The sequence below is a fragment of the Callithrix jacchus genome, chromosome 1 (assembly GCF_049354715.1).
Source record: "Callithrix jacchus isolate 240 chromosome 1, calJac240_pri, whole genome shotgun sequence".
Taxonomy (NCBI): domain Eukaryota; kingdom Metazoa; phylum Chordata; class Mammalia; order Primates; family Cebidae; genus Callithrix; species Callithrix jacchus.
In genome coordinates, this window is record NC_133502.1 from 169,760,238 (window position 1) to 169,777,282 (window position 17,045).

General features: G+C 40.1%; 1 protein-coding gene and 1 pseudogene across 15 annotated transcripts in view; one reads left to right on the forward strand and one right to left on the reverse strand.

Moving 5' to 3' along the window:
• The window catches only part of STOM (stomatin), a 32,202-nt gene extending 20,485 nt beyond the window's left edge, over positions 1 to 11,717 (reverse strand). The window contains exon 1 of the mRNA XM_002743264.5: positions 11,602 to 11,717. Within this exon, the coding sequence (XP_002743310.1) occupies positions 11,602 to 11,656 (55 nt within the window). The 5' untranslated portion in view covers positions 11,657 to 11,717. The remainder of the gene's footprint in view (positions 1 to 11,601) is intronic.
• LOC100401933 (PDZ domain-containing protein 11 pseudogene) overlaps positions 11,391 to 17,045 on the forward strand; it is a 69,956-nt pseudogene continuing 64,301 nt past the window's right edge. For 10 of the 14 annotated variants that reach the window (XR_013536298.1, XR_013536300.1, XR_013536316.1 and 7 more), the window contains exons 1-2: positions 11,979 to 12,270; positions 16,656 to 16,766. The product of XR_013536298.1 is annotated as a PDZ domain-containing protein 11 pseudogene, transcript variant X2 (transcript). The other 4 variants (XR_013536304.1, XR_013536307.1, XR_013536303.1 and 1 more) reach the window with 3 other exon arrangements.

The window sequence follows — 17,045 nt, forward strand, 5'->3', positions numbered from 1 at the left end:
GGCAAAATGGCAGTGAGATGGGGCTTAGAATTAAAAGGAGGCCAAGAAATAAGCAGAGTGTTCAGGCTGGGAATATGGGAGAAAAGAGAGACACATGGTCAAGTGCTCTAAAACAGGATGAAAAGTCAGAAATACAGTGAGTACTTGGGTTGTATGTGACTTTGTAATTTTCTGATCCTGTATCATAACATGAGGTAAACATCTTCACGTATACTTAAATAATCTAAAGCAATCCTGGAGGTTTCTAAGTTATAATTTTGGGGGTACAGACATAATCATTGAGAGAATATTCAAAGCAGGGCCATAGCACTGTTTGTGGAAAAAGCTTTAACTAGTATTACCATAACTGATCATAACAATGGTGGTTGTTTTGAGGGGTTTTCTATACTCCAGGCATTTTCTAAAATTACTTTAGACATGTATCTCATTTAACTAAATTTTTTTCTCATTTAACTCTTACAACAGCCCTGTGAGGGTATTTTTAGCTCCCTTTTACAAATGAGTTAACTAAAGCAACATTTAACTTTGCCAAAGTCACACAATGGAGGACCTGGGACTCAAATATGGGTCATCTTACTCCAAAGCCTGTGTTCTAAATCAGTTCACCCCTGAATAAAAAAATCCTCATTAAAGATGTTTTCATGCGGCACATGTACCCCAAAACCTAAAATGCAATAAAAAAATAAGAAAAAAAAAAAAAAAAAAAAAAAGATGTTTTCATGGTTGAAGCAGTTTCTCAAGACAGTATCCAAACTGGAAAAGCATGGCTGGAGTTCTGAGAATGAAATCCAATATTTTTACAGAGGAAGTCCTCTTAATTTCAGCCATGTCTATTTATAGCAAAAGACAGTTTCAAGGCTCTGTGTCAGACATAGGTCTAGCTTTCCAGGGTGAAATGGATTCCAAACAAGGACAGATTGACCACAAACACTTATTTATCTGACAGCATTTGGTGCTTTTTCAAATACTGTCCAAGTCTCCCATAACATACTAGAGTAAAAATTCCCTGAAGGCAGGGGTGTTGCTTATTCACTTTTATATTCTTAGTGTCTAGCACAGTATCTGCATAGAGTAGATATAAAATAAAATGCTTCTCAATAAGTTTTCTAGCTAGATATGTTTTTTTTTCCCCTCAACCTCAATAGCATTTTTTGAAAATTATCTTACGGCACTTATATCTTGTCTAATCTTTTTTAAATTGATCTTCCAAAGAAGGGTTTTAATGTTTTATTATTTTAATCTAATATTTAAATTTCTTGTACATTTATATCCCTTATTACACTGAGATTTCCTGAGAACGGAGAGTAACTGTGTTTGAATTTCAGTTCTGTTACTCCTTAGTTGTATGATCTTTACCTCTTTGAACCCTAGTTTCCTTACTGGTAAAAAGTAAAGATTATTAGACTGGCCTTGTAGAATACAGATAATGGTCAGTAAATTTAGATGATAGTTTCTGTAATCCTACTTTACTTAAGTGTTTGTACCTTCATGAAGAAAAATGGGAAAACAGCACTTACCCTTTTAGATCAAAAGCTTCTTAAACAATTTAATTTGCCCTTTGCTTCACACCTGCCCCCCAGTCTGGCTGGTTGGGACATTTGGAGACTCTCAAGAAGTTCATTTATGAGGAGATCTACATGAGGACAAGTCAAAAAGTTCAGCCCAGTTTTCCTGTGTCAGTTCCCATTGTTACATTTTTTTAAAACCCCAGATGTGTATATGGGATTGTTTTTTAAAACCCCAGATGTGTATATGGGATTGCAAATCACCAGGAACAAGGAATTAAGTACACATTTTGAAGACTGGATTTGGTCTTTCACATATCAAATGCTTGGCTAGAAATAATCAGTGTATACACTGGGGAAATGGCACTTCCATATTTTTCTAATGCCTTTAAAATGAAAGTATTCTATTTTAAACTCTCAAAATTCTTTTCCACCTGCTTACAGCTCCAAAAGGTACACAGTATCTAAGTTGGGAATGTACCACTAGAGTTCTGAGAATGAAATCTGATGTTTTTTACAGAGGAAGCCCTCTTAATTCCAGCTGTGCCTATTTATAGCATGTTGTTATAAATTTATAGCTCAAAGAGGTGAGGCTTAAACTCTAGCTGGCTTATAAATGAACCCTTAGTCATCTACCACTTTGGGAATAAGAGGAAAGTAATTCTCACTCACTACAATCTCATGAAATTCATTTCCTTCAAGTTTCCCATTTATTACTTTAGGACTGAACCCTTCCTACCAGTTTTATGTGGAAAGGGACAAGTGGTCAGTGTTCCTGGGATGTTTTGGTTAATACATTTGTTGATATTTTGCTGGGTGAGAACATTCTTAATTAGGCAACCTATGATACCTGGTTGTAAATACTACTTTGCCATGGTTTAGAGCAATGGTCCCCAACCTTTTTGGCACCAGGGACCAGTTTTGTGGAAGACAATTTTTCCACAAGAAAGGGTGGGGGAGCATGGTTTTGGGATGAAACTGTTCCACCACAGATCATTAGGCATTAGATTCTCTTAAGAACCATACAACATAGATCCCTCACATATGCAGTTCACAACAGGGTTCGTGCTCCTGTGAGAATCTAATGCTGCTGATCTGATCGGTCTGTGGTCTGGGAGTTGGAGACCCCTGGTTTATTCTTTTTTTCTTTTATTACCAAAATGGCAGTAGAATAAGCTTTTAAATAATCAAAGAAGGGTCTGAATATGGACATAAGCCTACTTATGTATTCAAATGTACATATACATTTGAATTTTTGTATTGGACATTCAAATTGGGCTTACCTCCAGGAAACTAACATAAATTTTCTAAAATTGCTTTTTTACTTTAAAAGCAAAAGTTACTAAAAAAATTGGAAATACGGCAGGGCGCGGTGGCTCAAAGTGCTGTAATCCCAGCACTTTGGGAGGCCGAGGTGGGTGGATCACGAGGTCAAGAGATCGAGACCATCCTGGTCAACATGGTGAAACCCCGTCTCTACTAAAAATACAAAAAATTAGCTGGGCATGGTGGTGCGTGCCTGTAATCCCAGCTACTCAGGAGGCTGAGGCAGGAGAATTGCCTGAACCCAGGAGGCGGAGGTTGCGGTGAGCCGAGATTGTGCCATGGCACTCCAGCCTGGGTAACAAGAGCGAAACTCCGTCTCAAAAAAAAGAAATCATAGCTCAACAAAAAAAAATTATCTATACTTTATCTCTGGATGTTTTTTGCCTTGATATATATCTTTAAAGCTTTTCTATCCTGTTATTTTTTCAATAATGAAAGAACGGGATACAGTGATTTAAAATCTTCTCCCTCCCACCCACATTATAAACATTTTTTTCACATCAGTACATATTCTTTATCATTATTAAAGATTAATTCCATTGTTTCATATGATGAAATTTGTTGTGTCCAAATTTCTCTCAGAAACTCTGCTTCATTGAATATAGTTTTAGCAATGTTTCTGTACATGCTTATTTCCTATGTAAATTAATTTTTCTGAAAAGATTAAATTATACAACTCTTAAAGTTCTCCCATTCTGAAGGTATCTTTTATTACTACTCCTAATAACTACCATTTATCGAATTCCTATGACATATTAGCCACATGTATTACATACATGAGTATTTGTTTACAAAAATCTGTGAAGTAGGTGTAAAATATGCCTTCTGAAGTTCCAAAGAAATAAGGCTAAAGATCTTGTAGAAAGAAACAAAAGAAAACCAACCAAATCATGAAACAAATGAAAAATGACAAGCTGTGTAGTAATTTTTGTTGGGTAAGTTTCTGGAAAGGCAGTAAACGTTCTTTCCAAGATGACAACACAGGCTGATTAGTCCAGACGGCTGTAGTTATTTCTGTTCCCCATCAGATTATTTACTTTCAGATCTATTAACCTTAGCACTACTGGAAATCATGTGGAGGAATAAATCCACTAATCACTGATACTTTATTATTGTAAAGTTCAAAAGACAACTGGATTTCCTCTGCCGAGAATCTGGCTGTGAGTCATAAGCATTATTGTAAACAAAAAGGAAAGGATGGGCTAAGGAATTACTGAAATACCTAAACTGCAACAGGTAATGAACACTCTTTTCCTTCTGCCTTCACATAGTGCAAATAAAACACTTCATGTTGTAAACTGAACAGCACTGCCTGGGTGGGGCAAGACAGAATGGCTGGAAATTTAGTCTCAAAAATACATGCTATTTAGTTGTAGCAGCACTTTTTAGGGGTAAAAGTAGGTCAAAATGAAAAGTCTTGGCAATTTTTGAACTTTCTTTTTAAAAACATATGAATTCAGAATATAAGTGTTACTTTTGGCCACTATTATTCTTCATCAGAGATTCTTTGTCAGGATTGGCAAACTTTTCCTGTAAAGAACCAGGAAGCAAACATTTTAGGCTTTGCAGTCTGTTGCAGCTACTCAACTTTACTTTTGTAGTACAAAAGCAACCATAGGTAGTACTAACGTAAATGGCACAGCTGTTCCAATAAAACTTAATTTGTGGACACGAATCTGAAATTCACATAATTTTCATGTGTAATGAAAAAGTATTCTTTTGTTTTTTTAAACCATTTAAAAATATAAGAGCTATTTTATAACTGGTGGGACATATAGAAACAGAGCCAGCTAGATTTGGACCATAGGCTGTTATGACTGCTGTTCCTGTTTTATGTCAGCCAACTATTTATTTGAGGAGGAAGACTTGCATTAATTAAATAATGCATTTGATCTTTCTTCCAGCTATTCAAATAAAGGTACATTTCCCAGCTTCCCAATTTCTCTCCTTTGCTTGTTTTGAAACAAGGCCTTTATAAAGCCTGATAATCAAAAACTTATGGTGAAAATAAGCAGAAGGGTAGGTAAAATAAGTGAATATAAATACCACTTCAATCAATCAAATTTTTACTATACCTAAGTTTTTCAAATGACTGGAAGTTTAGGAGAAAAAGACAAGAAGAGAAGAACATTACAGAAGCAAAGGAAAATAAGAGAAATAGAGTAAAGATGGGAGAAACAAAAATGAAGACAGCATCCTATAAAGAGAGACAGAATAAATAAAGCTAGCGGTGGTCGGGTGTAGTGGCTCACACCTGTAATCCCAGCACTTTGGGAGGTCAAGGCAGGCAGATCAGGAGGTCAGGAGATTGAGACCATCCTGGCCAATATGGTGAAACCCCATCTCTACTAAAACACAAAAAATTAGCCGGTGTGGTGGTGCGCGCCTGTAATCCCAGCTACTTGGGAGGCTGAGGCAGGGGAATCGCTTGAACCCAGGAGGTGGAGATTGCAGTGAGTAGAGATCATGCCACTGCATTCCAGCCTGGCAACACACCAAGACTCCATCTCAAAAAAAAAAAGCTAGAGGTGAGAAAGAAGCAGAGTTTATCAGATAGTAGGGTCTCGATAAACATATATTTAAAAAAATGATGGTATTCAATTAGAGATCACAACTTGTAATTCATTTATGACAGGATTTCAAAGCAAACAAGTATACATTGTAGCCTGCCTTTCAAATTATTATTTTAATTAGGCACAGCTTAGTTGTTCAAATGCCCTTATCCTTAAATCTCTAGAGAAGAAATTATTCTCTGGGCTAGAGTAGCTGCAGGCCAGATGGTATCAAGTTAAAAACCATGACTGAAGACTGTAACTTTTCCTTCCTATTAAAATCCCTCTATAGCTATCAGTGCTAGACCAAAAGAAATGATACTAATGAAACATTATGTGATTTGAATTACAAAGCTTAATGTGTGCTTACCATGAAATCCTAAGGAAAAGAAATAGACTAATATTTCTAAGAAAGATTTTTAAGAAGTTGTTCTTTGCTTAGCTCAAAAAGAATAAGGAAAGTAAATAAGCATAAATATCTCATTTCCCAAATATTTTAAGGATTTTCTGTAGTTTCCCTTCATTGAAATGTTTCAGGCCATAAAACAGGTTAAAAAAAAAGGTGAGAGTAACATCAATAATTTTAAATTAGGACCTCTCAGTCTTAAATAATGCCACAATAGCACTCTACCCTCTTAAAACAACATTTATCACACTTATTATTATATTCAGTTGTCTGACTTCATGAGATTTTGGTTTTATGAAAACAGCATAGCATAATGGGTTCACAGATGGCTCCGCCACTTACTAGCTGCATGATCTTGTGAACTTTCACCTTATTACTCACCTGTACCTCAGTCTACTCATCTAACCACAGGGCTAATAAGAGTACCTCCTCAGAGCCAATATGAAAGATACTTAGTGTATAAAAGGTACTCAGAAAACATTGGTTAAATACTTGCTGGAGTTGTTTCTTTGGGGGAAAAGAAAAAACAAAGACTGCCTATTACATAAGACAAACTGAAACAGCAGACAGGATCCAAGAAAATAGTACAGAATCATCTCCTGTCCCAAGTAGTTGTCAACTGCTTTCCTCAAGTGTTTTCTTTTTTAAAAAATCAGACCTTTTCTAACTGTGAGGTTACAGAATTCAGGAAAGTAGAAGGATGGGCTGAACATGGCCCATGTCTGAAGTACCAAAACATTTACGTTCAGGAAAATTGGAGAGAAAAACAATTTCATAATGGGTATTAAGTTAATTAAATTTCATCTAGGCCTGAAATACACGAAAACAGAACAAAAATCCGCCCACTTTTTATGTTTTTTTTTTTTCAGCTCTTTTACTTGGACATCTTAAAATTATTCATAATTAAGTTTTTCTCATATAAGTCTTTGGAGGGTAACATCATTTTCATTTAAAAATGGTTAAAGGAAGCAAAAGGAAACTAGATCATAAAGTTCTCAGTTCTTCACTGTGGTTAACAGCTAAGCAGTGGCTAAAAGCTTGCATTTTGGGTATTAGATTCCAAATCTACCACTAACTCTTCTCATTAGTAAAATGAGGGAAAGAACAGTACTTATTTCACGCAGTTGTTGTGAATACAAAATGAGAAAATATGTAAAGGGCTTGATACTTAGGAAGTAGTCAACAAACAGTAGGCATTATTATTACCACAACTTTAAGATCTTTATTGATACATTTACAGGAAGAAACTTTTTATTCAGTGAATTATCTTTTGGGATCTGGGCACCATGGAGAAAATGTCAACTAACAATCTGCTTAGGGACTCTATCTCTGGAGGAGAAACAGACTATACTTAGGGCAGTAAGTCAGAGTTCTAAACTTTCTTGGACCATCCGTCATACAAATCTCTTAAGTGATGGTAAAGTGATCTCAACCCAAATCTTTTAATTATAAATTCGACTTTCATTTCACTATACTCTACTACCTTACCATAAGTGCTCATTTAACTGTACCACAAGCTTGGTATAGTTTTCATTGTCTGAGACTTTAGGACTTTATTGCTTGCATCTTCAAGGATAATCTTCTAAAATGTGAGGCCAAATGCTTGGAGTTCAAGTTTCTTTACTAGTCCGAGCAAACAGAGAAAGATTAAAAAAGAATGTAGCAACAACTGTGTGTCAACAGAAAATTATCTATTTAAATTAAAATTATCTATTTTAATTATTAGCAAGTGTGTCAATAGAAAAGTATCTGTTGACACACACTTCCTTCTTTCTACTAACTATGACCTCTAACTTTTCTTTCAATGCTTTAAAAAATAAAAGGAGATTTCTTACTAGGAACAGTATATTATCTTGGCAACTATAACCCTTTTATTGATAATATAAACCAAACAAATAGTCTGCCTGTAATAATAGATAGTAAACATGATGGCCATGCCCTAAAATCACAGTATGGGTAATAATAAACTTAATAAACTAAACAGTGAACAGAAAAAGTGCTCCACCAATATAAGGCTAAGGCAAACACTTAACAACGTTACTTATGCCATGGGGATTTTTATCTCCCTGCCTGCCTTCTTTTTCTTTCAACAAACATTTTTGTATGCCTACTATCTACTTGATACTGGGCTATTACAATGAAGAAAAACATGATCTCTGCTTTCAAAAGTGTGGTCTAAAGGCCAGGCGTGGTTGTTCATGCCTGTTGTCTCAGCACTTTGGGAGGCTAAAGTGGGATTGCTTAAGTCCAGGAGTTCAAGACCAGCCTGGGCAACATAGTAAGACCCCATTTTTACAAAAAATAAAAAAATTATCTGTGTGTGGTGGCACACACCTGTAGTCCCAGCTACTCAAGGGGCTGAGGTGGGAGAATCACCTGAGGCTCCAGTGAGCTATGACTGCACCACTGCACTCTAGCCTGGGTGACAGAGTGAGACCCTGTCTCAAAAAGAAAGAGGGTAGTCTAATTATGGGAGGGGAGGGGACTGATAAATACAATATTATGTAATAAACATTATGATAGGGATATGCACAGGATACCAGGCAGATGCAGAAAAAGGATATTTACTTTTTTGTAGTAACAATAGTTTTCAGGAAATTGCTTTTCCATGCCTTTTTAAAAAACTGATTTTTGAATCCCATCTATATCACTTTATCAACATCTTTAACTTTTTTTTCCTCAAAGCTGACTAGGAATCAGTGACTCTTTTACTACGTAAAATTTATACCATCAGGTAGCACCAAAAACCTATTTAATAATAAATAAATATGCTGGTTTTTGTAGGCTTTGTCTTCCATAAGTTAATTTATGACCAGTGATGCAATAACTCAGATTAATTATTGAAGAAGTTACAAAGTTCTCCCCAGTCTGATTGGCTATAACAACTGATTAAAACAATCAGTCTTGTGATTTTTCTTATTTTCAGATATTCTCCCAAAGGAATTTATTTTGTTGACATGGCTCTTAATTACAATGATACATTCTTTGCAATTCACTTGCATTATTTCATTACAAAGTGAATATACTGTCTTCAAGAAAAACTAGTCTTGCCATCGGTCTGGTCCTATTTACCTACCTAGGATTAATTCTCAGCAAAGACATAAAGAGGCAGAGTTTAGGCTTTTATAATTCCACTGCTTCCCTCACAAGCAGCCTTCTGAAAGTTATCACTGAAGCTGTTCCACCAAGCTTTTTTTGTTTATTGTCTCTCAACTTCAGTAAAGTACTGAAGTTAGACGAGGTTCTACATTCGTGGTATGCATCTCTGGGACAGGGAAAACAGTTCAGAAAATCAGATAGCTGGGGTTTGAAACCAGGCTGAAAATTTTAGAAACTGTGTGATTTTACCACTCTGAGCCTCAGTTTCCTTATTGTGAAATGGTGAATAATGGCTTTTTCCTGGTAGAACTGTTACAGAATGCAATTAGATAATGTTTGTAAAGCACCTAAACTGTGTTTTGGTTCAGGGAAAGCATTCAATAAACTCTAATAAATTCCAGCAATGGTTTTCCTAGCAGTGCCAAATTTCTAAGGTTTACATTAAAAAAGAAAAACACAGACTATGCAAAATTTTATTTGTATGTCTAATTTTTGAGAAGAAGCAGTGGTTTTCATTAGATCTTGAAAGATTTCTGTCTAAAAGTAGTTAAGAGTAGAAACAAGAAAAAAACCTGGAAGTTAACTTGTCTGCTGCCGGGTGCGGTAGCTCATGCCTGTAATCCCAACACTTTGGGAGGCCGAGGTGGGTGGATCATAAAGTCAGGCATTCAAGGCTAGCCTGGCCAAGACGGTGAAACTCTGACACTACTAAAACTATACAAATTAGCTGGGCGCAGTGGCAGGTGTCTGTAATCCCAGCTACTTGGGAGGCTGAGGCAGGAGAATTGCTTGAACCTGGGAGGCAGAGGTTGCAGTGAGCCAAGATTGCACCACTGCACTCTAGCCTGGGTGACAGAGAGACAGAGTTAGACTCTGTCTCACAAAAAAATAAAATAAAATAAATAAACAAACCTCGTCTGTAAATAAACATTAAGTACAAAGGTCATGTTTATTCCCATAGAACTTCTCTAAGCAGATTTCCCACTGCAGTTTCCCACCAGGAGGTCAGGGTACTGAGGAATGCATGCTACTACCCACGTTCTTATCTAGGAAAAGACAACTAACTATCGAAGAGGCAGTTACCGCACAAGTTTTTCCTATTCAAGTTTTAGAATCAGTCAAATCTAGATTTAAATACAAACTAAGTGACTTTAAGTAATTTAACTTCTTTGACTATCAGTTTCATCAAGTATAATATGAGGATAAGAAAACCTAGCACATCATCTGTTGCGAAGATTCAATAAAATAATATATACATAAAACATGTGGTACAGGCTGGGTGCAGTGGCTCACAACTGTAATCCCAGCACTTGGGGAGGACAAGGTGTGTGAATCACTTGAGGTCAGGAGTTTGAGACCAGCCTGACCAACATGGTGAAACCCCATCTCTACTAAAAATACAAAATTAGCGGGGTGTGGTGGTGCATGCCTGTAATCCCAGCTATTTGGGAGGCTGAGGCAGGAAAATCACTTGAACCCAGGAGGCGGAGGTTTCAGTGAGCCAAGATCACATTCCAGCCAGGGCAACAAGAGTGAAATTGTCTCAAAAAATAAAAAAAGTGGCACAGAGCCTGGCCTATTTAGTTTTTTGTTGTGGTTGCTGTTATTCTCATCAACTCCTCCATGTTACACTTTCCATTTGGTAAGATAATCCTTCAATGTTCTTAGTAGAGAAATAAAGATTTCTATAATTCCTCTGATGCTCCTGGGTAGGAAATGAAGACAGGGATCCCTGGGCAAGGGAAATGGAACTTACAGGTAAGATGTGTGGATAAACTTGGCTTTACAAATAATCAGAATAGATGACTCCCATGCCCTGTTCTTTGCAGGGTGCTGGAAAAGCCCACCCAGCCCCCTAAATTGCTTTCACTGCCACCCTGCCTGAAATTCCATCGTTAGAAACACTGTAATTCGTCTGGATCACTAAGAGCTCCTGAATGGATACCAGGACTCCTGGGAGGTCCGCCACCTCTCTTTATTAGGACCCCCTCCCCAGAGTACGAGTTTCTCCACGGGGAACGAGACTGCGCCACTCGCAGCTGCTGCCTTGAACACTAGGACGGCAGGTTGGGGGTGAGGGTGGGGGAACTCAGGGTTCCTGGCGAGGAACAAAAGTCGGGAAGGAGAGTTCTTCAAAACGCAGAGGAAAGCTTAGTGGGGAAAATGGGGCAGAAAGTGGAGCCAGAAAGAAAGGTGAGAAGAAAGCCAGAGAAACTTTTTCCTTCTGTAAATCGGTCTCAGTTTCGGGAGGTGGGGTTGGGGAAGGAGGGGGCTCACCCTGGGGCCGGGCCAGGGCTGGGTGGAGGAGGTGCCCTCCGAGAGGGTGAGTCGGGAAAGAAGGGGAGTGGGCAAAGGGTGAGACGCAGGTTCCCGATGGCCCCCTCGCTGGCTGCCAGTTCCCTCTGCGTTTCCTCGTCTGCGTGCAGGAGATAGTGCAGCGCTGGCGAGGGGCCTGGCATCTAGCAGCCGCGAGATAACCCGAGTCCGCGCGATGGGAAACGTGCCGTTGGCACCCCGCCTCCCCTCCATCATGACCCCAGTCTGCGAAACAGGGTTCGTGATGCTTAGTTTACGAGGGAGGAGCCGCGGCTTTGAGATCTCGTCCAGCCCGAAGCAGCGGAGACTGGCCTGGAGCTCGGCTGTCAGACGGCTGAGCGCACGCCGCGGGCGGGGGCTCGATCCAAGTGGGAGGGTAAGGGGACGCGGGGCTCACCCTTGAAGGAGACGGGGTGGGCTTCGGAGTCCACTGTGTGCCGCTTCTCGGCCATGCTGCCCGAGACACAGTCGCACTCCCCAGTCCTAGTCGGCGAAGTCAAAGCCGCGGGGAATGCCCTGAGGAGCAAAGCTAGGGGCAGCAGACCCCGGTGGCTGCCCCGCCCCGCTGTAGGTCCCGCCCCCCCCGGAGAGTCGGCCAATCAACGCCCAGGACAGAGGAGAACACACCTCCCACTCCCCGCCCTCCGGTCCCTCCAGCACTGCTGCTTCGCAGTCACTTCCCGCTCAGGCTGAGGGGCGTGGTCTGAGGGGCGAGATCCTCCGTGGCTTTGGGGACTAGGCCGGGCCCCTGCACCGGAAGGGAGGGCGGAAGCCAAGGGACGTGGAGCGGAGGGTGAGGGTAGCGGGTAGGCGGCCGCGGGGGATGGCCTGAAGAAAAAGTCCGGGTGATTCGCCCCGCGGGGTAGAGGTACTTGGACCCAGGCGCCTCGTCTGGTCCAGGGAGTTAGAGGGAAGAAAATAGCGCCCTCTCATGACGGAGGGAGATCTGAGTTGAGGGGAGAAGGCTGAGGTGCACCGACATGGCCGAGGTGAGGGCGCTGAGGTCAGCCTGAGCTGAGAGGGCAGGCAGATCAACCCTCAACCGAAGTGAACGAACTCAAGTGAGGTGTGTTAAGAAAAAAAAAATCAAAATGTATACATTTGGAAAAGGAGAAGAGGTCGGGCGCGATGGCTCACGCCTGTAATCCCAACACTTTGGTAGGCCGAGGCAGGTGGGTCATCTGAGGTCAGAGGTTCGAGACCAGCCTGGCCACCATGGTGAAACCCTGTCTTAACTAAGAATACAAAAATGAGCTGGGCGTGGTGGCACCCACCTGTAGTCCCAGCTACTCGGGAGGCTGAGGAAGGAGAATCACTTGAACTCGGAGGCGAAGGTTGCAGTGAATCAAGATTGCACCACTGCACTCCAGCCTGGGTGATAAAGACTCCGTTTAAAAAAAAAAAAGAAAAAAAGGCCAGGAGCAGTGGCTTATGCCTGTAATCCTAGCACTTTGAGAGGCCAAGACACCTGAGATAGGGAATTCAAGAGCAGCCTGATCTACATGGAAAAACCCCGTTTCTACTAAAAATACAAAATTAGCCGGGTGCCATGGTGCATTCCTGTAATCCCAGCTACGCGGGAAGCTGAGGCAGGAGAATTGCTTGAACCCGGGAGGCGGAGGTTGCCGTGAGCCAAGATCGTGGCATTGCGCTCCAGCCTGGGCAACAAGACCGAAACTCCGTCTCAAAAAATAATAATAATAAGGAGAAGAGACTTTTATGTCTTGTAAGGGGTTACACCCTACAAGGTGGCCATCCTGCAGGCTGGGAAACGGTCAGGACCAGAGACAGGCACTTGGTAAGAGGAGGGGTTGGGGTTTACCCGAGCTTTAGATTGAACAGCTTGGGTAAACATGCATATTCAGCACTGACAGGAGTAGCTATGAATATTCATACAGGTGGTCCTGACACATGCCTATTGAGCAAACATGCATGTAACCATACAACTCCTGTTCACTTTGAAGAGTTACCATTTAAATGTTACATGCCTGGGCTACCTGGTGATGTCCCCATCTATACAAAAAGTAAAAGCAATAGCCAGATGTGGTGGTGTGCATTTGTGATCCCAGCTAGTCAAGAGGTTGGTGTGGGAGGATTGCTTGAGCCCAAGAGATGGAGGCTGCAGTGATCTATGATCAGATCTCTGTACTCCAACCTGATAGACTGAGACCTCATTTCTAAATAATAATAATACTACATGTATTACAGTCAAGCCCTATGTGTCAAAAGGTCTTTTCAGGACAGGAAGGTGCGCAAGTATGCAGTCTGTGTAAACTAGCCAGAGCCAATCCATGGTTGGTGGTCTTCCTGTCACGAGGTTACTGAAATCATGTCTCTTGTCCAAGCAAAGCTGTAGTGAAGGCTGGTGGAATAAGGGTTCAGTTAGTCTGCATCTGTTGGATCTGCAAATTGTTTAATATTGCTTGTCTTAAGGCCAGTGCTTGTTTCGCTGCTAGAGAAAGAGAAAAACCTTGTGGCAGTTAGAACATGGTTTATTCTCTAAGTGAACGGATGTGTGACTTAACCTTTGCCTGGCATGACCTTAGGTATAATTTGTTTATAATTTGTTATGTTATTGCCACAGAGTCTCTTCTATTGGGTCTTATGACCTGTATTTTAATGTTAATGCTGGCCAGCTGTTCTGTCTAAACTCCAATAGGGAGAAGGTATGATAGGTGTTTCTGACCTGTCCTGTCATTGGTTGGGAACTCAGTTTTAAAGTTTTCTGGAGTCCTCTTGGCCGCAAGGAAGTTCATACAGTCAGTGGGGTCAATTATTCAGACAAAATCCTCTTGGAGCATCTTCCATGTGACAGGAGGTGTGCTCCTTGTTGGGGATGTGGTGGGCAAGCGCCTCTTGGAGTTTACCTTATACTCTAGTGGGGAGATGGGCAACAAACAAGTAAGTGAGTCTTTACACATGGTGAAGGGAGCTGTGGAAGGAATGGAATATTCAGAGAACAGCAAAGGTTAGGACAGGGGAACATCTCTGTAAGGAAGTGGCTTTGAGATGTCACCTGAGAAATGGGAAGGAGCCAGCCTGGGGAAGGGGATTAAGCAGTGTGGGAGGTGGGAAAGGGTATCCCAGGCAGAGGGAAAAGCATGTTGCAGAGACATTCCCAACCTCAAGCCTCTTGGGTTGTGGCTGAAGATCTCACATTTGGAAACCAGGCTGTGTTTGAATTAGACTTGTTCTGTTGACAATGTTCAAAGTATGTTAATGTGCACAAGGTGCACTTTTAGAAACATTCAATTTTGAAAAAAAGTGCAGATTCACAGGTAATTGCAAAGACAGTACAGAGAGGTCACATGTCCCCTCTACCCAGTTTCCCCCAATAGTTACATCTTATTTAACTAGAGTATGAAAACCAAGAAACTGACAGTGGCACAAAATGTATTGATAGTTCTGTGCCATTTTGACACATGTAGATTGATATAACCACAGCAACTGATACAGAACTATTCCATCACCACAAAGATCTCTCTCGAGAGGAGCACTTTTTTCTTCTTTTTTAATGTGCTCAGTAGTTGGCTGTGTTCTACCCAACACGATGTAGTACTTAGGTCATATAAAATGGTAGACTTTCTCTCTGCTTTTATAGTTCTAGAGCTTTGTGACTATTGGGACGGAAACTGGAGGAGACACAACAGGTGTTAAGAGAGGCATTAAGATGATCTTTGCTCCAGGAACAGGCTACAATGTGTGATCAAAACCTGACTCAGAGCTCACAAGTATTCTAGTCAAATACTGGCCAAGAACTGTTTGTATTCCTGCCGTAGAGTGCAGCTTGTGCAGTCACTTTGTGTATTAGCCTCTGGAGAAGATAAGGAGGGGAGTATGGTAATTTAATGATCCCTTCTCTCTAAATCATCCTTGAGAAAGTCCATAGCTTCATTTTTTTCCATTCTGTAATGAATAAGCCCTCAAGGCATGAACTTCCCGTTTATCCTGTCATTCCAGGAAAGAGGAGCAAATGCACAAGAAGCTAATTAAACCCTTCACTAGAGGAGGCCTTGATTACAAATTGCATATGAAAAAGAATTTAGGTTTCACTTTTGTTGGAAAGGAAAATGGTATTTCAAAATGAACTTAATGTCTGTACCCCTATCAGTTACCTAAGCCCAAGTCTCAAGACAATCCTAACAGTGTCCCTTCTGGAGAATTACAAGTGTCTCCCTTTGGGACAGAGACTTTGGTGAATACTTGTTGGCTCTGGTTTGAGACTGCATGAGTTCTAAAACTGATTCCTGGCCCTAAACTAAGAACAAGCTTTGACTTGATTTTTAAACTGCTTTTAGAATAGCGTTTCCAATTTTTGATTTAAATAAGCTTACTTTCACTTGCCCATAAAATTGGTGTATTCTGGCTTTCTCATGCATATTCTGTATAAATGCACTGATTAAATGTACTTTAAAAATAAATTTTTCACTGTTCAGTTAAGATTAGAAAAAAAATAAATATTAGCATGTCACTTTCTCCTTTTGGAAGATTTTTAATCTTAAAATTTCTCCCAGTAATTTATTAGAAGTTAGAATGATGTTTTTTTTTTTAAAGAACGTTATGGTGGGGCTCAGTGGCTCATGCCTGTAATTCTGGAACTTTGAGAGGCTAAGGTAGGCAGATCACTTGAAGTCAGGAGTTTGAGACCAGCCTGAGTAACATGGTGAAACCCCAGCTCTACTAAAAATAAAAAAAAATTAGCCAGGCATGGTGGCACATACTTGTAATCCCAGCTATGTGGGAGGTCGAGGCAGAATAGCTTGAACCTGGGAAGTGGAGGTTGCAGTGAGTGCAGATCGCACCACTGCACTCCAGGTTAGGCGACAGAGTGAGATGCATCTCAAAAAATAAAATAAATAACATTATACTTTTAAAATGGAGACATAAAATTGTGAGTACTTTGAAGAGAGAATTACGTATTACCTCTAACAAAATTGCTATTACAATTTTGGTGAATTTTTCCCCAATTGTTATTTAAAGGATACTTATATATAGTTTGAAAATCAGAGTAGATGTTCCATATTTCTTTATGTTTCATTTTGCTGTTATTTGCCAAGCGTATTCAGGGTACCAAATTAAGTATTGATTGATGGTAGCAGTGATAACATTAAGACGTGGAGATCAGGTTAAAGACAGATATGCACCATGAATCCATAATTGAGTAAGTCAGAAGGAAATTTAATTAGCCTTTTTCCTGTGTCCATTGCAGTGCTTTAATAAGAACAACAGAGAATTCTTTTTTTTTCTTTTAATTTGCTAATCCAGGATGTTCTCAATGCTTTTATGGACGTCAGCTAGCTAAATACCTTGAGAGAATAGCAATACCATCAAGTTACATCTGTTTGTGACATTTTCTCTATGATGGGACTAACAAATTTGATCTGTATTAACTGATTTTAATATGTATTAACTCACACTTATTGCACTACAACAAGATTTTTGTCTTCTTAGCTCTTCTCTTCTTTGGGAAATTACTCCAGGATTTGAATGGTCACAAGAGATTCACCAGAGGATTTTATACACTTGGTCTGTGGCAGCAGATTAATTACACCACAACACCAGGTAAGACAGCAGGGGTTCAGATCCTCAGGGCTTATGAAAATAAAAAGGATTGCTGTAATATTGGTGCTATTTATTAGAGTTATCTATAAACATAATCTTATTAATCTGCTTTTTTATTGGTTCACTCAGTAAATACTTATTGCATACTAACTACATGCCAGGCATTGTTCTAGGTGTTTGGGCCACATCAGTGGCCGAAAAAGACCAAAATTCTTTTCCCCATAGATCTTACATTCTAGTATTCCTTTCCAAGTGCATTAGTTGCTAGGGTTTCTATGA